General features: G+C 38.5%; 4 protein-coding genes across 5 annotated transcripts; 3 read left to right on the top strand and 1 right to left on the bottom strand.

Moving 5' to 3' along the window:
- The first annotated feature begins 431 nt into the window (after nucleotides 1-431).
- LOC140770758 (leucine-rich repeat receptor protein kinase HPCA1-like) lies at nucleotides 432-6,711 on the top strand. Its single transcript, XM_073112020.1, has 19 exons — nucleotides 432-922; nucleotides 1,310-1,433; nucleotides 1,513-1,584; nucleotides 1,914-1,988; nucleotides 2,091-2,162; nucleotides 2,245-2,406; nucleotides 2,508-2,582; nucleotides 2,661-2,732; nucleotides 2,849-2,920; nucleotides 3,295-3,363; nucleotides 3,454-3,528; nucleotides 3,616-3,687; nucleotides 3,841-3,975; nucleotides 4,078-4,550; nucleotides 4,630-4,785; nucleotides 5,079-5,218; nucleotides 5,332-5,551; nucleotides 5,654-5,889; nucleotides 6,003-6,711. The coding sequence occupies exons 1-19, from the start codon at nucleotides 838-840 to the stop codon at nucleotides 6,504-6,506; spliced, it is 2,889 nt and encodes a 962-aa protein (XP_072968121.1). The 5' UTR covers nucleotides 432-837; the 3' UTR covers nucleotides 6,507-6,711.
- Nucleotides 6,712-7,320: 609 nt separating this feature from the next.
- On the bottom strand, nucleotides 7,321-14,093 carry LOC140770585 (probable methylenetetrahydrofolate reductase (NADH)). The gene is made up of 12 exons (XM_073111838.1): nucleotides 13,791-14,093; nucleotides 12,759-12,941; nucleotides 12,460-12,520; nucleotides 12,285-12,367; nucleotides 11,607-11,780; nucleotides 11,154-11,327; nucleotides 10,982-11,082; nucleotides 10,765-10,876; nucleotides 9,223-9,303; nucleotides 8,902-9,079; nucleotides 8,016-8,350; nucleotides 7,321-7,606 (listed from the first exon to the last, which is right to left on the bottom strand). Exons 1-12 carry the CDS (start codon nucleotides 14,010-14,012, stop codon nucleotides 7,523-7,525), a joined length of 1,788 nt encoding a protein of 595 aa, XP_072967939.1. The 5' UTR covers nucleotides 14,013-14,093; the 3' UTR covers nucleotides 7,321-7,522.
- A 1,486-nt stretch (nucleotides 14,094-15,579) lies between these two features.
- LOC140769826 (L-ascorbate oxidase homolog) lies at nucleotides 15,580-17,547 on the top strand. Its single transcript, XM_073110701.1, has 4 exons — nucleotides 15,580-15,818; nucleotides 15,898-16,504; nucleotides 16,592-17,088; nucleotides 17,249-17,547. Exons 1-4 carry the CDS (start codon nucleotides 15,580-15,582, stop codon nucleotides 17,544-17,546), a joined length of 1,641 nt encoding a protein of 546 aa, XP_072966802.1. The 3' UTR covers nucleotide 17,547.
- A 2,440-nt stretch (nucleotides 17,548-19,987) lies between these two features.
- Nucleotides 19,988-24,640, top strand: LOC140770366 (pentatricopeptide repeat-containing protein At4g21190). 2 transcript variants are annotated; one of them, XM_073111532.1, is made up of 9 exons: nucleotides 19,988-20,209; nucleotides 21,007-21,028; nucleotides 21,104-21,238; nucleotides 21,773-21,883; nucleotides 22,282-22,425; nucleotides 22,534-22,746; nucleotides 22,921-23,128; nucleotides 24,123-24,229; nucleotides 24,307-24,640. In XM_073111532.1, exons 1-8 carry the CDS (start codon nucleotides 20,127-20,129, stop codon nucleotides 24,209-24,211), a joined length of 1,005 nt encoding a protein of 334 aa, XP_072967633.1. In that variant the 5' UTR covers nucleotides 19,988-20,126; the 3' UTR covers nucleotides 24,212-24,229; nucleotides 24,307-24,640. The 2 variants fall into 2 exon arrangements, with proteins under 2 accessions (XP_072967633.1, XP_072967634.1); XM_073111533.1 differs by having other exon boundaries at nucleotides 20,078-20,209; nucleotides 21,114-21,238.
- Nucleotides 24,641-24,769: the final 129 nt, after the last annotated feature.

Consider the following 24,769-nt stretch of genomic DNA (forward strand, 5'->3'; position numbering starts at 1 on the left):
TGGTCTTAAACTCTTATTAGTCTTATAGTCAACAAGAAGAAAGTTGCTGAATACTGATAGCTACTGAATACTGATATATAGCAACAGTTTAAGAAAATAAACAGAAGTACCTCTACCAAAGTTTGACAATGGATGAGGATTAAATTAAGATCTTGTTTAGTTTCTCGATAGAAAATTATCCAGGTATGGGCAAATTAGTCAAGAGTTAAAACTTGTTATGAATAGTTTTATCCCATGCATCTAATGTCTTTCTCTGTCAAAAACTGTATGACCTCAGAGATACCAAAGCTTTGACTTCGTCTTCTGGTAGGCATATACATCTCCTCAGATGAATTCCCCCACCAAGTGGCCAATCTTTCCAATTTTTTTTAATCTCAAAAAGGGACTAAATCAAAGAAATGATAGAGAAGACCAATTCCACTCCACAAAGTACGCAACTACTACTCCCTTTAACTATATTACACCAAGCAGGAGCTAAAAGAGAAGCATTGATATATAGAACTAGTAGTGTTTCTTAGAACAATTCAAACAACCTGTGCCAGTTTGTGGGCAGCATTAGTTTATTCTTTTCTCTCTTCTTGTTCACATCCAACTACTTCTCTATGACCATCTTGTATTTGGGAGGAATGAGCCAAGAAAGCAGGAATGCAACCTATAGATAAAGCTTGCCGATTGGCTTCTCGGAGAAGGGGTTGACTTCTGATTGAGTTCTTGATCCAAGAAGGATCCTTGGTGGTGTTATTAGTGTTCTGAAGAAGAAGAAAGATAGCAAATTGAGGGAAGAAATCTAGTAGTTTTTTTTGTTTGGGGGGTGTTGTTTATCGCCGTTGTTCCGGCATGGTGGATCTCCGGCGGCTCCTGCTGTTCTTGGTGTTCTTAGCCGGACTTCGCGCCGGCTTCTGCCAAACCAATTCTCAAGATGGTAATTCTCTAAATTGCTACTCCTTTTTCATGTGAAACTTCTATTCATTTTTTTATTTTAATATTTTGTTCTTTTAGGATAAATAACAAGAAAGAGGATCACCATTTAAGATGAAATTTATATTCTCTTGATATGTCACTGGGTTTTATACTCTCAAAGATTTCATTCAACAACAGCGATAAATCAGACATGTTGTTTTCTGTGCTATAATTGCTTATAGATATGCATCTAAGAGGACGAGAAAATGGTTTAATTTCACTCCTCCAATCTCAAGGATTTGTTACAAAAGATGTGGCCTTTGGAAAGAAAAACTGTGTGTCAGTAGCTGTTGTTATCTTGCATCAGAAACTTTATTGGACTAAACCATTGTCTGAAAAATGACTGCAGCTGCTGCACTACAATCTCTCTCGAGTCAATGGCAAAATTTGCCGTCGAGCTGGGGACAGTCGAATGACCCCTGTGGTACCCCATGGGATGGAATTATATGCAGCAATGGGAGAGTAACATCATTGTGAGTACTTAAATATTTGCCTCATAATAATATGTTCATTTTTCATGCCACTCTACTTAAGGCTTTGAAATTTTTACAGGCGGATGTCAACCATGAGTATCAAAGGACAATTAAGCGGCGACATAGGTCAACTCACCGAATTGGTGTACTTGTAAGTTTTTCTCTTGTGATCCAATAATATCTTGATCATATGATGGTTACCGAGTCTGAAAGTCTATAGAAATAGACAACTAGTTCGTCAACCAAGTTGTTCAATTTCTCCTATTTAGTAAAGCTTATAGCATAGAGATTCTAGGACTGACAATTGGAAAACTAGTTTATTGAGCTCTCTCTCTCTCTCTCTCTCTCTCTCTCTCTCTCTATGCATTCCTAAGTTTTAACAACTAAATACTGGTGAAATGACAAGTTTGAGATCATCTGATCATAGAAAGAAAGGATTTGGATTCTATATTAACTTATTAAGCATTTGCACTTTTGCAGGGACTTGTCCTTCAATCCTGAGCTTAGCGGTTCACTAACATCAAAAATTGGAAACCTGAAGCAGCTTACAACACTGTAAGTTTAGCAGCATTATGACAATACTTACCAATCATTCTAGCAGAAAATTTCTAATGATAAAGCTGACCTGATTGAAATTCTTCATTATTATTTCTTCAGGATCTTGGCTGGTTGCAGCTTTAGTGGTACCATTCCACAAGAACTAGGCAATTTAGCAAAGCTTTCATTCTTGTAAGCATTACTTATTTGAACTTTTAACTAGATAGAATGCACTCAACAAGCTGAAAGAAAACCAAGCAACATTCTTTTGCAGGGCACTGAATTCAAATCAGTTCACCGGTAAACTACCTGCTAGTCTTGGTCTGCTCTCAAATCTCTTGTGGTTTGATGTGGCAGATAATCAGCTGACTGGAAGTCTCCCGATTTCATCATCCACGTCACCGGGTTTTGACCAACTTGTCAATACTCAGCACTTGTGAGTACTTCTAATTTATGTTGTCTTGAGAAATTAAACCAATTAAAAGCTACTCAGCTTACATTCTCACGAGTGATTCCTTTCTCTATGGTGCTCTACAGTCATTTCAACAAGAACAACTTATCAGGTCCAATTCCAGAACAACTTTTCAGCTCTAATATGACTCTTATACACATGTAAGCTGTTACTACAGGCATTCTATCTCTCACTTTTAGCTTTCCAGATCATCTGATGCATTTGGTCTACTTTGGCAGATTATTCGATGGCAATCAATTTACTGGACCAATTCCTAACTCGATAGGACTTGTGAAAACACTTGAAGTTCTGTGAGTATATCTTTGCTCCATATTGTTACAATTTTCTGTTCATATTTTAGAAATTCTCAATCCATTATTTTCAATAGAGAGGAGATGTATGACAATTTTTTTTCCTATTGTAACAGTCGGCTCGACCGCAATCTCCTGAATGGCTCGATTCCTACCAATATCACCAACTTAACTGACCTTAATGAACTGTAAGTGATAGATACCGGTAAACAAGCAACAAGTTCTAGTAGTAAGTGATTCAGATATTATCTAGATCTAGTTAGATATTTTAACTCACAAACTCAAGCTAGTATAGAATGGTGGTGGTTTTCATATTATAATGTTCCACCGCACCATTTCATTTCTGAGCTTAAGATATTTTGTTAGGTCTAAGAAGTGGGCTTGACTTAAATGGATAAAGATTCTTATATTTCAAACAATATATGGGCCTAACAAAATTCGAATTCACGACTTCTACTCTAATACCATATTAACTCACTAATTATTCTAGGAATTTAAGATATTGGAGAATGATAGTTTTTACATTTTATATTCTAACAATACATAACTTGCATCTTTTCAGGAACTTAGCAAATAACAAGCTTAGTGGACCAGTACCAAATTTGAGCGGATTAGTCAATCTCAATTATGTGTAAGAAATCCTATAAATTTCTGCTAATTATAAAGCTGATGGTTTATATTATATTAATGATAAATGGCAATGCCTTTCTTTGAGATACAGGGATTTGAGTAACAACACTTTCAATGGTTCGCCGGCTCCAGCCTGGTTCTCGACACTAACATCTATAACAACCATGTGAGTTCTCCAAAAATAACCACAAAATTTTTCAAGATTTGTCTCATAGGATATCCAATTTAAGATTTTGTTACTGGTGGATACCAGAGTAATGGAGAACACTATGCTTTCCGGTCAAGTCCCAGAAAAGTTGTTTGCCCTCCCTCAGCTGCAGCAAGTGTATGTCTCTTGCAACAATTTTTATTGATCAGAATCTATGCTAAAACATATCTTCGTATATAGTTTATTAGAGATTAGTTAATACTTATGAACTTTTCAATTAGTGTAAGCAAATCTAGCAATCATGTATCCTATTGTTGTGATTACTTGCAGGACACTGAAACGTAATGCATTCAATGGTACTCTTAATATGAGCGGCGACATCAGTTCACAGTTACAAAGTGTGGACTTACAAACTAATCAAATTATTGTAGCCAATATCGCTTCAAGCTACAAGAATACTATAATGTAAGTTTGTATAACATTCTATAGACATGATAGTTACATAGCTTTTCCTTTTCTTCATGTCCTCATCTTCAAGGCTCTTTTCTGATTATTTATCCCCTGCAGTCTTGTAGATAATCCTGTGTGTCTTGATGCGGAATTCGCAGCAAGTGGCAACTACTGTACCATCCAGAAGAATCCAGTACCACCATATTCTACTAGTCTAGACAAATGTGTCTCCAAATCGTGTTCCAGTGGGAGTCTCAACCCTCAGAGTTGTGACTGCACCAATCCTTACCAGGGGATGATGATTTTCAGGGCACCCTCATTCTCTGACTTGACGAACAGCACATTGTTCAAAGAACTTGAGTCAACCCTCTGGACAAAACTTAGCCTTAGTCCGGGTTATGTTTACATTTCAGACCTCCACTTCAACAGTGATAAATATATGGAATTGCAGCTGAAACTCTTCCCATCCACTGGATTGTACTTCAATCGGTCAGAGATTCAAAGAATTGGTTATGATTTCAGCAGCCAAACTTACAAGCCTCCAGCTATTTTTGGACCATATTTTTTTATCGGTACTCCATACTTCCAAGGTAATCATTACATCAGTTTCTTGATATAAGATTTCAACCAACTTTGTTCTGGAAGTCTGATGAAGAGCATATATCGCAGATGGGACTAGTGGAAAATCCTCAATGTCTACAGGAGCTATAGTTGGAATAGTAGCTGCTTGCGCCATTCTCCTTATTGGACTCATCGTGATAGGATTATATGCTTTACGACAAAAGAGAAGAGCTGAAAGAGCACGGGAACAGGCCGATCCTTTTGGTAATTAGCTCACCATAACATATAAATAATGCATGCCTAATAGCTACCTGAGAAACTAAATTAGTCACCAAGGTACTAGAGGAGAAATGTTACTGAAACAACCACATACAGATTCAAGTCATGGATTACTAGTTTTGTGTGCCAGGCATAAATGCTACAGTTCTAATGGAGTCTATTCACCTGTTAAATTAATCATTCTGAACTCTTACTGAATAGCAAATACATTATCCAATAGTATAGACAAGAAACATGGAAAGGACTGATCATCCTCTGTGATTATATGCAAACTGCAGCTTCATGGGGAGGTCTTGGTAAAGATACTGGGGAAGCACCGAAACTGAAAGGAGCAAGATGGTTTCCTTTCGACGAGGTAAAGAAGTGCACCAACAATTTCTCGGAAGGTAATGAAATAGGATCTGGAGGCTTTGGAAAGGTAAGCCAGCTGATAAGCCATCGTAACTACCAATTGAATAAAGTTTGACATAGTGGCTGGTCTCATGACTTGCATGTCTCTCTCTCTCTCTCTCTGTCTCTCTTTCTCCTCAGGTATATAGAGGAATGCTATCAAATGGGCAAATGGTTGCTATAAAGAGAGCACAACAAGGATCCATGCAAGGTGGACTTGAGTTCAAAACTGAGATAGAGTTGATGTCCAGGGTCCACCACAAGAACCTTGTAAGCCTTGTAGGTTTCTGCTTTGAACAAGGGGAGCAGATGTTGGTTTATGAATACATTCCTAATGGCACATTAAGGGAGAACTTGATTGGTAGGTAGTTTGTTATCATTTATCACGTTAGAAGACTCTTACTCCATTATCTTGAGTTCTACCTAATACAATTTATCCTTATGCTATCACCGTGAACTGCAGGAAGAGGTGGCATGCAATTGGACTGGAAGAAGAGACTTAAGATAGCTCTAGGCTCAGCTAGAGGATTAGCTTATCTTCATGAACTTGCTGATCCACCAATTATCCATAGAGATGTCAAGTCTACCAATATCCTATTGGACGATAGCTTAAGTGCAAAGGTTGCAGATTTTGGTCTTTCAAAACTACTAACAGACAGTCAGAAAGGTCATGTTTCTACTCAAGTCAAAGGAACCTTGGTGAGTATTCCTAATTTATCATTGATGCATAGAATACTGTTTTATGGAATTCATATGTGCTGGAAAAAAGAGGTTTTTGTACTTAATTTTTCATTCTGATCCATCTTTTACAGGGATATCTGGATCCTGAGTATTACATGACTCAACAGCTCTCAGATAAGAGTGATGTCTATAGTTTTGGTGTTGTAATGCTAGAGATGATTTCTGCAAGGCAACCGATTGAGAAGGGCAAGTACATTGTTCGCGAAGTGCGAGCAGCGATTGATAAGTATGATCAGGAGTATTATGGCCTCAGGGACATAATTGATCCTGTCATTAGAAACCATGCAAAGCTTATAGGTTTCAGGAGGTTTGTGCAGTTGGCAATGGAATGCGTCGAAGAATCTGCAGCGGACCGTCCTACAATGAATGAGGTGGTGAAGGAGCTTGAGATCATGTTGCAGAATGAGGGTGTCAGCACAACATCAAATTCAGCATCTTCATCTGCTACAGATTACGGAATCACAAAGGGTCCTCCTCGCCATCCATACGAGGATCAGCTACTACATCAGAAAGAAGAAAGTAGCAGTGCATTTGATTATAGTGGTGGCTACTCTGCAAACATCGAACCAAAATAGTCCACTATTCTTTTCTTGTTGTTTGCTTTTGTGAGTATAGTTTTTGGTGCATAGATTCTTTGAAATTAGAATACAATCATTGTTGTACTTTACAGTTCGAGGAGATTCTTTTCTTTGCTATTTCCATCGTCCAGAGAGACCCAAGTGTGTGCTATTATTATGTATGTATACATATTTTGATGTAGGATAGTAGAAGTTTCTGATTCGTGGAGGCCTCAAATAAGCATAAAGCATCATTCACAACAGCATACGAATTGTTAGTTCAAAGATTTTTATGCTCTCTATCTTTTCCATCAGTTTTATTGTCTCTTTTCTCATGATAAGAGTTGCTTTCTTCTGATTAATAAGAGATGATAGATAATCTTAATAAAATTGTATGTGATGCCTGTCCAGGAATTCATTGCTGAAGGGCAAGTTGAAATCGAACTCTTTCCCTTGTTCCAAACCAAATAGATAAATACCATGCTAGTTTTACTGACAAATCTATCTTTAAACTTCAGTAATTTTTCTTCTTTGTGCAAAGGACTAGGCAAATTTATTTTATTTTTTTTCAGAGGACCAGGCAAATTAGTTCCTCTCATAATTCCGGTAACGAAGAATTTGTCGATTGTCCGAAATATCCAAGAAAAGTCACAGGTCCAATTAGTCATCAAGGAACCCAGTAGAGGTGTCATTAATTTCAATTGACTAAAGTTGGTCAAATTTGGAGCAGAGCATGATCTCCAGTTAATAAACATCTCACATAAGACATAGCGAAGAACAATTCTTAACTCCATACATATCAAGAGAAAGGAGAAAAATTCCAGACATGGTATAGAAGAACTCAATGAGTAATTCATTTTATTGATAAGAATTAGAGAACTTGAATCAATAACATATATGTCTGTGGAATCAAACTCATCCTCCAGAAACAATCAAATAGTCTGACAGACACCTGGGAATCACACTGCCTTTCGATATGTTGTTAAAAGACTATAGTTGGAGAAGGCTGGAGGACCTTGAGATGGAGAATCATTTTAGATCTCCTTAAATGCAGCAAATAGATCTCCATGAATATAATCATTGTCGACAAGGCTAACCAAGAAGTAGCTTCTCTGGACCTGAAAAGGGGAACAGTTAATTGGACTCGTTTATCAATTATCACCAGATGAATTTGACACGGATAATCAGATATTAAAGTAGTTGCCAGTCATGGGAAAGGTTCTTGAAATCAAAAGAAAATTAATAAACTAATATAATGATAGAATAACTGTATATTACTTCTCGCATTTTCAAGTAGAATATATAGTTCTAGTAATAGATATGAGAAATGAGAAAGTGAAAAGGAAAAAAAATGTAGTTTTAAAGAATAAAGCTTAGTTTAATTTCAAGCAAAGTTGATCCTGATCCAATGGTATCAAAACAAAATTAAGTCCCGAACCTAGCATATATGCATATATACTATATACTTATATGTATATATATAAACATATATAATATTTTCTGCTGTGATTCATTTCATCAACATACCTGTTCTAGTATTTCCCTAGATGGGTCAGCCTCAGGAAACAAGCATCCCCATCCCCTTGTCCAGATCTCAAAAGCCTCATCCTTCCAAACCATGAAGCTTGCAGGATCAACTACAGTAGGTTGGATAATCTCCTTGCCAGGGAAAACACCCCAGGTCACAGCATTGACTGCATTTGAGGCAATATTAGAGACACATTCTCCTTCTTTGTTCACGGCAATATATGTGAGATATGGCAACGCTTTGCACTTCTCGACTAATGAATTCAACTTGTCTTTTGAGCAGAAGAATTCAAGATAGGCCTTCTGATAAACATAACCCCCTGGTCCACCCCATCCTGCAAAAAAAACACACACACACACAAAAATTGAAAAAGAGTCTAGAGGTCATGCGCACAATTGGAAAAATAAGAAAAACTGAAAGAGAGGGCATATCCACTTGCATGCACATGTCATATCAAGCATAAGAAAATCGACAGCATTATAAGCAAATTAAGCCAGTTGATATAATCAATTTCTGGTTAGAAGGCAAAATGTGTGGCTGAGGACCAAAAGTGAAGAAGATTTGGGAACTGTCATACTTTAGAATTACTATACTAGAAGATAAGTTGACTTCTCATGAGCATCATGACTGATTTTAGTACTCCATGTTCACATGAAATTGGACTTTGATGCAACAAATTCTCTTGCAGTGACCTGAGGCCGCAGAGTTATATACTAAGTGTTCAAATAGGCATATACCAGTTTTAACAAACCATAATCACTGGAAATTAAGGCTCTCTTCAGAGGCGAAACCAGCAAGAGCCAAGGAGGCCCAGCTCAAAGATGCATCAAAAACTACTACACTGAAACTGCCATTTGAACTCCTTAAATACATGGAATCACTCACCAACAGTAGGAGACTCAGATTTTTCTCCATTTACAGCAGGTTGGCTATTGATAGTAAGAAAGCCCTTTAAATTAATCTGCCCCAAATGTTCATCGATTATCTTTGTCTCTGGCTGAAGACCATCTAGCTCAGACCACGGGCTACTTTTAAGTTTTCCAAGGCAGTAATTCATAAACCTCTGTCCAAATGTATCCCAGAAAAGAGTAAGATCTTACTGTTATGATTGAAAGTGGGTCTCTCTCTTACAGAAACAAAAGATGTATAACCCATAATAATATATCCAAACAGAAGTCTATCGCATCATATAACTTAGACAGATACCTCATTGATATCATCTAGAGATTTTATTGGGACCACCCATTCCTCTTGAAGCTTCTTGCCGCGTGAACGTGGACGCATGAACTGCCAGAGAGGTAAATATTTCTCAATTATACAATTTACAGAAATGCCAAACAGTAGCAAAAGGGAAGCATGTTATGCTGGTACATATTTTGAGATTTCTCAGTAAATTAAAATTAGTACAAAATTAACAGTTATGGCACCTAAGATTAACTAAAGAAATAATGAGAACTTCAATTACAAATGAGAGAATCAGCTGGAACAAGCTTTTTCTCGTGGTACATATCATTTCCCAGGTTGTTATTATCAGAGTCTAATTCTAAGAAGGAACACAAGAATTATAAGATTTTTAAAACGCAAATAGGAACATGCAGTTTGGTTGAACAAATAAAAAAAGTTCCAAAATGAAGGTAAATACATGCAAATTGAAATCTATTTTGAGACTGACATGTTCAAGCATCGTGATTATCGAATACCAGGGGATATAAAGTTCAATACCAGAGTTATAATGAAGAGTGTGACCAGTATAGCCTTGATTTTGATGATACTTTAAAGGAGATGACCATAAAAGTGAACTTTATGGCAGGAAAGTTCTTTTAATAGTTATACATTTATAGATAGGAGGTTTTAGAACGGTGGTATAGTACCCTGCTAAGTGCTAAGGGCCGGTCTGTTGTTCAATCCTGCAATAGAAGGCTTACAGACACAAATACAAACACTGAGATAATAAGTAGCAGTAAGAAGAGTTGGTGAATTTATTAGTCAGGGTTATGTCATGTTATCTTTTTAGGCAAGGTTTTTTTGGCTGTAAAGACTGGTTAGTTCGTTGTTTAGCTTGTACGGAGCATCAGAGCTGTATAAGTACTGGAATTTTCTGTAGGGCATGTGGTTATATCTTTGAATGTTTTGGAGGTCGATTTCGTGTTTCATACATGAAACAGGGTGATTAGATCACCTTTTCACTCAAAAACAGAAGGGAAGTCCACACTCTTTTCTTCTGCTTTTTTTTATATTTTTGGACAAAATAAATTCTTTTACCTGGTCAACTGTTATCCTGATATAGTATGTCTAGCCACTACATGGTCCATTGGATGAGGGATTGCTGGATGTTAATTGTAGTGTAGATAGTGTTATTCACTTAATATTCCTTTTCCTGGTGTCCTCTTCTAATTAGTGGACGGCTAAACTTAAAGTCCGTCCATCTAGGGATCCAAAGAAAAGAAATAAGTGACTACCAAGTAGATACATATCCTTGAATTCTCTGTGCTCGAGATAGCAGAAATGCAGAATGTTTGTCGTGAGAGGACTAGGCTTCTTGGCCTCTCTCTTATTTGGCTCGAACTAATCAATGCCAGCCAGGTCAGCTGGTTAATGAATTCTTTCTAATTATTCACTCTGAACCATCAAAGGTAAAGATGCACCGAGGTAGCTACCAGACAATTGTGCCTAATTACTCCAATGCTGAGATGCTAATAAGTAATAACCCCAAAGTAGCTTCAAGAATGACTTCTAATTAGTAATTACCTGGTAGTCAGTAAGTGCTCCATATGATGGATTACAAGAATCACCCCACCGCCCACGTGGGTACTGGTCCCAACCAGTAGTCCTTGAAATGTAGCTCTTTGGACGATTAGCCCTGTAAGTTGTCCAGATAATATCAGGAATAGTATCTACCAACACTCGAGTACAGTGAGGGGCTTCCATTTGCAACTTTTAAGAAACAGTGAAAAGCAAAGCATACCAGAAGATGGGCCGAACATCTTCTTTAACACGAAAAACATTTGTTGAAGGCCTCCATGGTAATGACCTTGAAATCTTAGACTCCTCAATCAGTCCAAGATTCTGGAAGAACAATTTATTTAGTATTAGAGATAGTAGAAAGCAAAAACTAAAAATAGAACTTGAAGTATTACCAGTAATATGGCTAATGCAGATTTCTCCATGTTTAGTGTGTAAAGATGCAGTGTTTTTATCCCAGTAGCTAAAATTTTCTTGCACATTTCAGTACCAAGGTGGATTCCATATGCCCTAACAGCCTCTTCATTGTCTTTGATAGGCTCCAGTGCAGCAGTAATTTCAGATGGTATCTGCAAGACAGTGAACAGATTATTATGAATTTCAAGCAAAATTTTTTGCATCCACAGAAAAGTAACATGTAAACATGTGTGACCAAACCACTATAGCCACAGGATACCATTAATAGGTCTTGTATATCATGCATTAGATGACAATGATAGAAGGCTAAAAGGAAATCTCAACATTGTGTGCTTGGTTCAAAGGCAACAAGATACTTTTCCAAATATATGGCTTGTTAACCAGGCAGAATCTAGGTGAACAGTATGATTCTTACAATAAAAGAGCCTCACCTTAGTTTTGCAGAATCCAGTCATTCGCAAGAAACCTTTGTAGTTATTAATTGGCATTATGCCAGGAACAATTGGGCAGGTTATCCCAATCTGACGACAGTCATTCACAAACTTCAGAAAGTTGTCAGTGTCATAGAAGAGCTGAGTGATAATGAGGTCAGCACCAGCATCAACCTGTTTAATAGAGGCAGATGAGAGAGTAAAGATTTATGATAAGAGCAGAATGAATAATGATAACAACCACAGCAACGAAACCCAAAAAAAAAAAAAAAAAATTGATAACAACAATCAACAGCTCAAGCACACGAAACATGTTAAACAATGATCCTCAAGGACTGGGGCACTTCTTTGTATATACTAGCATGTAGAAAGATTCTAAATGCATCATTTCAAGGGGGTTTAAGAGAAGAGATAAAAGCTTTAGCCAGGTTTGAAGTTTCCACTAAACCAAACAGTTTCTGTTGGATGATAATGACTTATCTGGCAATAACTAATTAAAAATATCTTATATATTAGAAGCTCAGTATATTTTAATAAGCTCTGACATGTCTTCCGAATATAACTGTTTTGATGAAAGCATATCTTGTATTTGAACAGTACAATCAGTTGTCAAGTAAATGCACGGAATGATTTATTAGAACTGCAGAAAAGAAATGAAAAAAAAGCAGCATTTTGCACCTTTCTCTTCAAATAAGCAAGATCGTTGCTGTAAGCTTCCAATGTAGCACCTCCATCACTTTGTATCATGTCAGGGTGCGCCTCTGATAATAAGCAAAATTCTTTAGGAAATGAGATATCTGATAGTTAAGTTTAAGCAGAAATGTACTAATGTAATTGGTCAATTTGAACTGACCTGGATAACCAGCAACAGTTATGCCAAAGTAGTCACCATACTTAGCTCGAATATGCTGTACCTGTAAGTTAATTTCAGTAGTCATGATTACATACCAAAGAGTTTCTAGGTGTCAAGAAATTGCTCAACATCCAATTTAATTTAAGTAAATTCTGACCATCAGGATCACCCAAATTCACATAAGCACCAGGAACTAAATTTTAGAAGTGGAATTAGATGCAATGTGCACTAACTGCATTTCACAATAACCTTCAATCTGAAAAGGTGACAATGATTCGAATTGTGTAAAAGAGAGTTACCAGATCAAGGGCACAAGCAAATCCACCAGCTACTTGAACAAACTTATCCTGACCATGAGGAGGATCTCCTCTAAGTGCCAGAACATTTTGGATTCCATTGGCCTTGATGGTATCCAAAGCATGGTCGATCTTCTCCACTGGCATGTTTGTGCAAGTCAAGTGCATCATTGTTTCCACGCAGACCTACAAGAGCATAATCAAGTTCCAAAATGTGAAAAGCCAGCAATTGTGTTTATGGCAAGAGTTATGAGGAAGTTAATTTATAACAGCACAATCTCAATTTATGAGTAGGAGGATAAATTTTCTACTAAGGAAAATACTATCATTATTAAGTTGTCGAAAGTGCGCCATTCCCTTGCAAGTGCCAAGTCGCATAGATAATCAATCTACTATTTATTCGTTAATTCTCTACACTCCAACCGCAGCTAGTGGAAAAGAAGCCATATCATTACTAACTAGCTTTGGCAGAACAAAACAAATCATACAACTTCATTAATTCCTCTATCCTCCTACCAGCTTAAGTAAAAGTAATACTTGAACGTAAAATGTTCCAATCAAAGACGGGGAAACATAAGTATACAAGCGCCTGTGGCAATATTTGACATATAAAGAGTCAGATCCGGAAAACCAACAATGAAAAGATCAAATCTGGATATTTAACCGACCAAAGTCCTACAACCCACTGACGGCAAAAATTTTGAATCTAAAGGATTAAAAGCAAATACTCAAGTGGCAAAATCCATCGAAATACCACTTTTCTACTATTTCTCTAATACCAAATCGCAACCCACCACACCGAGCTCAGATCGAGCTAATTCGAAAAAGAATAAACTATCTCTCGACCATTTTGTGAATCTCTCAACCTATCACACCCATTAAGTACGAAAAGCATCCAGTCAAAGGCATTAAAACAAAAACCCAAGTGGTAAAACCCGTCAAATCCACCATTTCCCGAACAGCCCAATGCAAATCCGATCAAACCAACACCAGATCGAGCAATGGCGAGCGACCAACTCCAGATCTAGATCTTACCATGTTCTGCATCCGATTGGCGATGTCGAGGGTGAGGTCCGCCGTGGATCCACCAGCTCCCCATGTGATGTCGCAGAAGGATGGGTTGTGAGACACCATCCGATCCATGCGCTCGAAGAGATTCTCCACCCCTTCCTCTGTTTTCGGCGGGAAGTACTCGAAGGAGAACACCGTCCTCCCTTCTCCTTCCACCACCGCATGGATCTTCTCTATAACCTTCATCTCTCTCTCTACTGGCGACGGAGGTGCGAGGAACACAAGAGAGGAAGTGGGAGTGCGCTCTAGTTTGGTGAGATATGGGCTAGTATATACTGGCACCTCTGTTCAACAACCGCGGAGAATATTTTAATATTTTGAGACTAAGCCCCGAATTTAATTACTTAATCTCAATTTTTTAGTCTTAATTTTTTTTCTAAAAATAAATTTAATTAGATACAAGAAAAAATGAATTAGATTATGTGAGGAGGTGTTAATTCGAAGGGTATGTTGTTGAGCTTCTCCATCGCTATCCCACACCAACCCCAACCCAATGGCGTCATTATGTCCACTTGGGGTTGGGGGAAGGTGGGTTAGGTCAGATGTAGTAAATATTTGTACACAATTTCGTATTAAAAGATTAAAATTAGTATCATATAATCTCAAAAAACACTGTCATATATTATATTATTATATAGTCAACAACTAACTTAAATGAATAAATACTCATATACCTCTTTTATCTAATATATAATTAGTTGCCAAACATTTTAAATGTAGTTGGGAATGAAACACAGGGAGGAGGAAATTAAGTTCTGCAGATAGATGGTGTTGGTGGGTGTTGGACTTTGTGGTACGAAGTTGGAAATATACACTTCTCAGCTGGAAGAATAGTCTTCTTGTCCACCTACCACTGGAAAGCTACATTCTTGTCTGAAAAATTTGAACACAATCCAATTAATTAGGATCTTAGCATTTTCTCATCACAAGATGCCGGCGTTGACCATGAGTATGCTGGTTAGTTCATGTTAATTATTTATCTCAACATAGCACTACCTGGTTATTTAATAAGTGATGCTGAGCTAGAAATATAATACATGACAAATTAGTGAGTATTAGTAAGAAGAACACAAAAAATATATATATTATTATTTTAAAGACTAATAAGTCACGATCACTTGCTGTAATTGAATTTACTAGAAATTTATTCTCCAAAAAAAAAAAAAATACTATTCTAATTTAAAGTTGATAAGATGTATTCGTATGTGCACCTAATAACTATGGAATCTGCTATGTCTTCTATAATGCAAGACTAACACGTAGGAATTGGTCAAATTTTAACTATCCACAAATAAGAGAAAGAGAGACAAGAATAGTTATCATCTAAAGTATCATCGTCCCCTACAATGTATCCCAACTTCTAATTTGTGAGGAAGGGCGCAATGTTTGGAGCAAAGAGTCTGAGAGATAAAGAGAGAGAGAGAGAGAGCTTTGAGCTACTATTTTTGGTTGAAACCTAACCTTCTGTAGTTGTACCTCAGAGCTATCTCACCCTTCTATACAAAGAGACCCCCCTGCACCACTCCCACGCAGACCGAAGCTCCTCCATTTATTATCCTCCTGGTCTCTTATCTCTCTCGCCCTCCAAAAAAATCACTACTAGAGGGGATCTTCCCATGCTAAAAGACAAGGTATATTTATATATAACACATACATGCATACGAGTTTTTATATAGATACAATTTTGTGGGCAGGCCCTTCTTGTAGCGAGGAAGAAGAGATAGTTAGAATTGTAGAAGATAGGAAGAGAGAGATGTTGCGTGCCAGCGTAGCGATTTTGGTCCTGTTGAGCTTGTCGGGCGTCCATGGCGAGGACCCGTACATCTACTTCACTTGGAATGTCACTTATGGTACGATTGCGCCTCTCGGCGTCCCTCAGCAAGGAATCCTTATCAACGGACAGTTTCCGGGCCCCAACATCAACTCCACGACTAACAATAACATCGTCGTCAATGTCTACAACTTCCTCGACGAACCCTTCCTCCTCTCATGGTACGGACCTGCTTTACTTTTGAACCGTGGAGAGTATTAGATATCCTTCAACTAATCTCTGGAGCGTGTCCACGTACAGGAACGGGATCCAGCAGAGGAAGAACTCATGGGAGGACGGGATGGAGGGGACCAATTGCCCGATCCCGCCGGGGGAAAACTTCACCTACCACTTCCAGGTGAAGGACCAGATCGGTAGCTTCTTCTACTTCCCCTCCCTCGCCATGCACAAGGCCGCCGGCGCCTTCGGTGGCCTCCGGATCAATAGCCGCTTGCTTATCCCCGTCCCCTTCGACCCACCCGCCGACGACTACACCGTCCTCATCGGCGACTGGTACACCAAGAACCATAAGGTCCTCGCCCGCCTCCTCGGCTCCGGCCGCAGCATCGTCCGCCCCGCCGGAGTCCTCATTAACGGAAAGTCCGGCAAGGACGACGAGCCGCTCTTCACCGTGGAGGCCGGCAAGACGTACCGGTACCGCGTGTGCAACGTCGGGTTGAGGACGTCCCTCAACTTCAGGATCCAGGGGCATACCATGAAGCTGGTTGAGATGGACGGCTCCCACACCGTGCAGAACATCTACGACTCGCTGGACGTCCACGTCGGACAGTGCTACTCCGTCCTCGTCACCGCCGACCAGGCCCCGAAGGACTACTATATCGTCGCGTCCACCCGGTTCATGAAGCAGGTTGTTAACTCATCGGCTATTGCTATCTAATGTTTAAAATTTAAGCTGTTTGGCAATAATAGTTTTATCTTCTATATTTTAACACAGGTTATGACGGCCACTGGCGTCATCCGCTATGCTGGATCAAACTCCCGGCCATCCCCGAAGCTCCCTGAGGGGCCTGTCGGCTGGGGATGGTCTCTCAACCAATGGCGAACCTTCCGTTGGAACCTCACGGCCAGCGCCGCTCGCCCGAACCCGCAGGGTTCTTACCACTACGGCAGCATCAACATCACCCGCACCATCAAGCTCCTCAACTGCCGCACCCGCGTCAACGGCAAGCTCCGCTACGCTCTCAACGGCATCTCTCACGTCAACGGCGACACCCCGTTCAAGCTCGCCGAGTACTTCAACATCGCTAACCGTGTGTTCGAGTACAACCGCATGGGCGACGTGCCTGCCGTCGAGGAGGGCGCCGCCGCCGCCATTCTGACGCCCAATGTCATCACCGCGGAGTTTCGCACGTTTATCGAGATCGTCTTCGAGAATCCGGACAAGAGCATCCAATCCTATCATTTGGATGGCTACTCCTTCTTCCCCGTCGGGTATGCAAGCACTAGATATAAATTTCAAAGGAAATTTATCAAAATCACCTATCTTTTACTTCCATCAGCATTCAAATTTAGCATATAAATGTGTATTATTTGACCTTTAAAGTTTTTATATGTTAGGTCAACTGGTTATTTAACAAATGCATGCATGCAGAATGGGGCCAGGGAGGTGGACGACGGAGAGCCGGAAGACATACAACCTTCTCGATGCAGTGAGCCGGCACACGATCCAGGTATACCCAAAGTCGTGGACGGCGATCATGCTGACGTTCGATAACGCCGGGATGTGGAACCTCCGGTCGGAGATCTGGGAGAGGCGCTACCTCGGGCAACAGCTCTACATCAGCGTCTTGTCACCGGCGAGGTCCCTGAGGGACGAGTACAACATCCCGGACAACGCTCTCCGGTGCGGCGCGGTCGTCGGGCTCCCGCTGCCGCCGTCGTATGTCTAATCATGCATGGAGCTAGATAGCCATGCGTATGTACGTACGTAATGCCAAGGATAGGAAGGAGAAGGTACATGCGAGCAGTGAGAGAGAATGAAGAGGAGGGCGAGAGTTAGTAAGAAATAAAAGGGGATTGTAATTGCATGTAAAGAAATGCTCTTAATCTAATTTATATAACTCTTTTGATTTATTCGATCTATCGATTACTTCTGAGGCTTTGCCCTTTTTTCCCATTATAATTTTTACATCATTGCAACTAAAAATCATCACTGGATCGTTCCAGAGACACCTAATAATAACTTAATCGTTTTTTTTTTCTTAATATCTTACAAGTTTGATATTAAGTTTCTCATAAATTCCTGTGAGAAATCCTAATTAATCAGTCTACTCGGTAAAAGGTCTAGAAAGGGTTAGGCTGAGCCCATTGGACTTTATGGCCCACTGAGTTTTTCAATTAAGAGGCCCCTGTGCAAACCACAGCTGGGCCGGGTCTAATTCTGAGCCTAATTATCTTGGAAAGGCTCAAGCTTGATCTAACTCGATTAATGTTAATTATTTGGGTCCCAAGTCCGACCCGTAGTATCATTAGCAATTATTGTTGTGCATGTGATACTTGCAATCATGAATTAGTGTGAAATAGATATGATAATGATTCGAAGTAGCAGCATTGCCATCGAAAGAGTTAAAAATGAAAGAAAGAAGAAAGAAAAGTATCCAGAGTCTGGAGAAGCAAAAAACTTAGTTCTGTATTTAGAAACTCACTATAATAGAAACTCAAAAGTACTACATTTCTACCATTTGCTTTACTCCAAGTGCACTCAAAACTCTAAAGTAATAGATAGTTTTTCTATCTGAACTTGTACTCCCTCCAGTGCATATATCAGACCTCTCGCCGGGACCGTTCTCCTTCCTTTCTGCCACTCTGAATGATTGGGGCAAGCAAAGTTCTTATGATCTGAACTTTAAGCTGCCCTCTCTTCAATGCCGGCTTCTTTTCCTTCCCCATGTTGTAGTTACTGCTGCTGCTGCTGCTGCTGCTGTACTGGTGCTGCATTAGTTGCAAACTTGAAAAGCTTCTACAGAGAAGGAGAGAGGGAGGGGATTTAGAGGGAGAATGCTCGGTTGCTATGCTGAGAAGAGCAGCCGAGGGGGATATTTATATCCTGTTGTAAGAGCTCATCAAGTTGCAGTGTGGATGAGAGGACTGAAGACACTGCAACATATTCCAAATGCCATTGGCAAATAAATCTGCGAGAAATCTCCACTTTTTGGCCCACTACGGCCGACCAAATTAGCCTTTGGGAAGGACCAAGAATGATGGGAAAAGTAGGGAGGACATGGATCACATGGTCAAAACATAATCAAAGGGAAACATCCAAACGAAGACTTGGGAGTCTTCCTCTATCTCTCTCCGGTGGCTTGAAACATACTGTACCCCCCCTCCATTATCCAAATTGTCTGTGGATGGAATAATACGTCCACCAGTCACATTTATTGTGTCATTTTTATTCTTTAGCTAGGAAGCAACGTCATTGGACCAAAAAAAAAATTGAAGTGTTGACTGGCTGATGAATCTGGGACTCCTCCAGTTTACTATGACCGTCCAATTCGTTCTACATGAAATATGACTTTCTTCTTGAAGACTTGCTCGATAATACTGCCAGGTTTCTGGGTCATGACTATACTGTACCTAGGAGGAGAAATAATTTCAGCGACATTTACGTTAGAAAAAAAAGGTCCTGGTTTATATCATCTATATTCACCTTAATTAGCTCCATTTAATTTTGAAATTTGAGACATAAGATATATAGCATAGCAGAATGAGTGATGCGATGTAACAGAGCATAGACTTTGAAGCTTTTGTCTCCCAGAATTGTTGAATTGGAGAAGCAGGCTCATGAGTGTGTGTTGCCATCGGTGTCTATCAGAACCCAACGTAATGCCTTTTGACCTTGTCCTCCATCTTTCTCACGCCCTTGGTCAAATCTCTTTCTCTCTCTCAAAATAAGAAATAATTTTTTTTACATAAAGACCCCATAATAAAAGGAATTTATAAAGTCATTGTGTACTTAAAAAAATTCAAAGGGTCGTTATAGGGAAAAAAAGGTGATTGTGAAATTATCTCAAAAAATAATTAACTAACTATATTTTAACTTTTATGAACTAAAGTTACCTTTATATTATTACTTATAAACAAAGAAACGAGTCGAAACTCACCTGTAATCAAACATAAATCTTTGATTTCAAAAGTTTATTAGTTTAATCTTGGTCGTACTGAGTTTGATTTAGCTTGCAAAGTCAAACGGATTAAAGAGTTAGGATAGCAGCTCGTTTCGTCGGTTTGGTTGTTAATTTGATTTCTAAGGCTCAGAAAGAGTACCGCAGAATTAGAATTATGCGGGTGACCGCATACTGGAGGAGGATCCGCTCACTTTCCATCCTAAACCCCTCTCCGAACCTCAAAACCCTTCTTTCTCCCTGTCTACTGCTGCTGCTGCTACTGCTACTGCTACTGCTACTTCTACCAATCATAACAACGAGGAGGAGGAGGAGGAGGAGGAGGAAGAGAGAGGTAGGTAAGGAACGATGCAGTGGATTGCATCTCCCTTGCGGAGATCCCTTGGCTCTCTTCACCCGATAACTAGGGCAAATGCCTTGGAAATTTCCTGGTAACTCCACCCCACTCCCTTCCTTCTTCTTGAATTGTGCTACCTGGTAGTTTAAGGATTCTTTCTGTAGCTTTTCCGTAAAGCTTTCGCCTTTCTGATCTCGGATAGGATGGATCATTACATCTCAATAGATTATCTACTGCGGTGTTTCAATGTAGTAATCGGTGTCTTCTATTGTGATTCTTTTTGGCTGGTTAAAGTAAAACGATTGCGAAATGACATCTTATATTGGTTGACTATTTGTTTCCTCAGTCATTAAAAGACAAGGTTTTTGATACCTTATAAATTTAATACCTTTATTTTTTTTTACCTAGTGCTAATCATCCATTAAATCACCGAAAAAAAAAATCGGCCTTAAGAATCTTGAGTGAAGAAAACTGTAATATTTTCAAGTCCTGACATCTTGTAGTTGTCAATGCTTGTATTCATCTATTATCTCTCATCTTGAGAATTAAGACGGTACAACAGAGTTATGTCAAAGAAGACAAGCTATAATAGACTGAGAAGCTATAATACACCAATTCTTTTACAAGGTATAATATGTTGCACTCATGTTTGATCTGGTTGCTTTATATTGTTTATTCACCCTGCGTCGACACTACGTGAAAGACTCTTAAGATGCTAGCATTTATGAGTCAAGCTATCAAGTCTTATAAACATGTATTACAATGAAGCAAGTTATATAATTTCCTAGTCATGTTTTGTTCTTCAAAAAAAAATTCTTGCAACCTATGTGAGCAGCTTTATGATGGTATATTTTACCCTACACTTCTCATTTCCTTTTCTTTTGTTTACAGGGATTGGATTACGAGGATGGAGGTGCATCCTTTGATGTTTTAGATGGTCATTTATAGCCTATATTTGAGTAGTTTTTAAATTTGCCAATTCTTGTAGCTTGGAGCAGGATGTTGTTGCAGCAACTATGTCACCAGCACTTCAGGTTTTCAGGGTAGATACTCTGCTTCGCATAACATCATGAAAGAACAAGGACATATGCTAAATGGACAAAAAGCTAGGTTCCAACCAAAGGTACTGGCAGAAGAAGTTTAATTCCATAATCTGTAGACTTGTATCTTGTTTCATTTCCCCATGGCTTCACTATTGTGATGGTTAAGACATACATGTGCATTGTTAGCGTGAGTTTTATCATGTCATGTAATTAGGAGAAGCCTATCCAATAAGGAGTATAGGGCTAGACTGCTAGTATATATTGTTCCCTGAGATGGTTCTAGATTTGTTCTCTGAGACTTGTGAAAACTATTTTCTTTCTTCTCCTTTCCTTCTTCTTGTGGATGTGTATATGTGTATTGGTGTGTGGGTGTATGTGAGTTTTTTTTTTGCTCAAGGTCTCTTAGTTCTAAAAGAAGCTGTAGTTACTTATGGACCAGTTCTTTCTTTTCTTCTCATAAAGACCTGTAGCTCATATTACTATTTTGCATTTTATCTTCATCTCTATGTATCTCCTTACTATTGAAACTGGGATGGACAACTGGTTCCTCATATAGTTAGCGATTGCATTTTTCTTTGCTGAAATTGAGCTGATGTGTAAATTCCTGTTCACAGCGAGAAGATGAAGTGATTGGTCAGATTGAAAGAAGTGATAGACAACCACTACACAGACAAGTTGGGAAGAATATCTCATCAGCGGATAAAAGAAAGTTTCTTATTAATACGGTATTCCTTCTTGGGGTTCTAACGTTTTTTTCCCTACACCTTTTGGGGATATATAGAGAAGAATATGCTTTTGTGCTAAAACAGTATGTAATAATTTAGATTGAACAGCTTCTGAATATATATTCCTCTCGATGTGATCATTATGAGGAGTTCTTTGTTTTGTTTTGGTTAGCTTCTAAAAAAAGCAAAATTTCCTTTGTTTTTTCTTCAAAAAAGAAAAGGCCTGTGCTCAGCCCCGCAGAAAACAAATGAAATTTGTCTATGAATCACCTTAGCTAACAATTTTCATAAGATTTTGTTAAGGATTTGTATCTTTAATTAGTTGGATTTTTCATCACCATACTTACCGATGGTTGTGCAATGACTTTGTTTTAATAGCTAAGGATCTTTATTGGCAGCTCCTTGACCTCAAAGATTCCAAAGAGGCTGTTTATGGTACTCTTGATGCCTGGGTCGCATGGGAGCAGAAATTTCCATTGGCTTCACTGAAGCAAGCGCTTATAGTTCTTGAAAAGGAAGAACAATGGCATAGAGTTGTCCAGGTATAGCTAGTTTCAACATCTTCTTTTTGGTGATGTGAATGACTTGTGTGTTTGTTGTTATGGCAATGTTATTGTTCACTTCCCATAGTTCATGGATGATCTTTTTAGGTGGTAAAATGGATGTTAAGCAAAGGGCAAGGAACCACAATGGGAACATATGAGCAGTTAATACGTGCATTAGAAAAAGACCACAGGGCAGAGGAAGCTCACAATGTCTGGGTGAAGAAGATCAGTCACGACTTGCATTCAGTACCTTGGCGTTTCTGTGATCTTATGCTATCAATTTATTATCGAAATAATATGCTAGACAGGCTTGTAAAGGTATAAATCTCTCTTGTAGAATTGTAGATAAAATTGTTTCATAACATTGATTTTAGAGATATATCTTACAGTTAAGTTTGTAAGGTCAGTAGAGTCAATTAATCTTTCATTCTAGAGTTGGATAAAATTTTTCTTGTATCAGTTATATTGATGCTATTTTTGTCACTAGTGTAGCTCTTCAAGGGACTTGAATCATATGATCGTAAACCTCCAACAAAATCAATTGTGCGGAAAGTAGCAGATGCATATGAATTGCTTGGCTTATCAGAAGAAAAAAACAAATTACTGGGGAAATATAGCCATTTATTTGATAAATCACCTGAAGAATGTGCAAAAAAATCTCGGAAAGTTCAAAAGGGGAAAAGGTCTGATGTGAAAACAGGTATGATGTAGTATCTTTATTTGTTGGACAGCAAGTATGAAATTTTTATTTTTTTTATTTTATTTTAATGTATGACAGAATCTGAAAGATTCCATTGCCAATTGCAACGAGAAAGTTGAAGAGATATACAATCAAATGATTACATGCATCGCATATCATGTTATTTTAATATAAATGTCAGTTTTGCTAAAGGAAAGAAGGATTGTATCAAATGAAATACCATGACAGGATCAAACTTGATTTAACTCTATGAAGTGATGGATACATGTCTTTAAATCAAAAGATGGATGAATTTCCTTGGTTTTTCTAAAAGGGTCGCTCTTGGGGTGCATGGCCTGATTGCAATTGAGAAGGTAAAAAATACTACCTGCCTCCTAGCCTTACAGATTTCACTCCCTGTTTAGTTTTGTTATAGTAAGGTATTAACCCCAATTTCTGGGGGGTAAGTGTCTGCATTCAGGCACCACAATCTCATTTTGAGCCTACTAAGGACATAAATGGCTAAACTTGTTAAAACTTATTATGCCTTTCTGCTTCCGTTTGCATCATCCATGAAGCATCACAAAATGGTCTTGATTATGGTTTCCATGTGATCTACTTAAAAAATTTTGAACTGAAATATAACAATTATTTCCTAAAACTCGGGTGATTTTGGATTTAAGATGGAGAAATTGCAAGTTGGAACTTTAATAGATTAGGAGTGAAAATATTAGCATTATGACACAAAGAAGAAAAATTGGCCGCATGAGTTAGCTTCAGCCAAAGCTGAAGAACAATCCCTTTAGATTTGTTTTGATGAAACTAAGTTTCCAGTTGCTGATATCAGTTTTAGTTTGGTAGCTATCAAAACCAAACTGTTTTGGTTCCCAAATCCGTTAGAACTTCAAAACTTATATATGAGAAATCTATTTGAATATGTTGGGACAATATATAATGGGATTTGTTGTCTCTTCCTTAAAATGAAATGGTTGGTTGAATTGTGTTTTATGTGCAGTTGAGGACAACCATAAAAAGGTAGAAGCATTAGATGATATGCCAGTGGACTCGGGACCTTCAGATGTAGAAGTTGATGCTGCTGCTTAGTCAGACTTTATTGCAAAAGTACGTCTATCTCTTCTGGTTAAACTCTGAATTCTTTCTTCAATTTAATGCTAATAAATTTTATAATAATCTTGCAGAGTTAGAAGCAGCAATGGATTTAAAGAAAATTAAGCATGAAATTGGCAAGTGTAAGTTACCTTCATCGGGCACTGGCTATTGCTTCTGCAACTAAAGAGGGGGGGGGGGTTTATCTTGTGGTGAAAGGCGTTGCGGATCACCAGTTTTAAGCTGGGATCTGATTCTTTCTTGGTCAGATATCTGATGAAAGTTAACCATCCAATATCACAGAATACGTTTGTAATTATCTAGTGAAGAACTATAATTCTTTTATTTATCCTCTGAACAACGGCTATGAACTTATTCTCTCACCACTATAGCAAATAGTTGGGATAATTACAATGGCATTTGTCATCCTGTGCATTGCCCAGGTTCACTTGTAGAATAAGTACAATGCTTGTATACCTATGCTAATTTCTTTACACTAGTATAGGAGAGTTTATTCTATTATTAGCTTTTTTTTTTTGTAAACTAGTAATATAT

This window comes from Typha angustifolia, chromosome 11 (assembly GCF_048772165.1).
Source record: "Typha angustifolia cultivar Huaian chromosome 11, ASM4877216v1, whole genome shotgun sequence".
In the NCBI taxonomy this organism is placed as follows: domain Eukaryota; kingdom Viridiplantae; phylum Streptophyta; class Magnoliopsida; order Poales; family Typhaceae; genus Typha; species Typha angustifolia.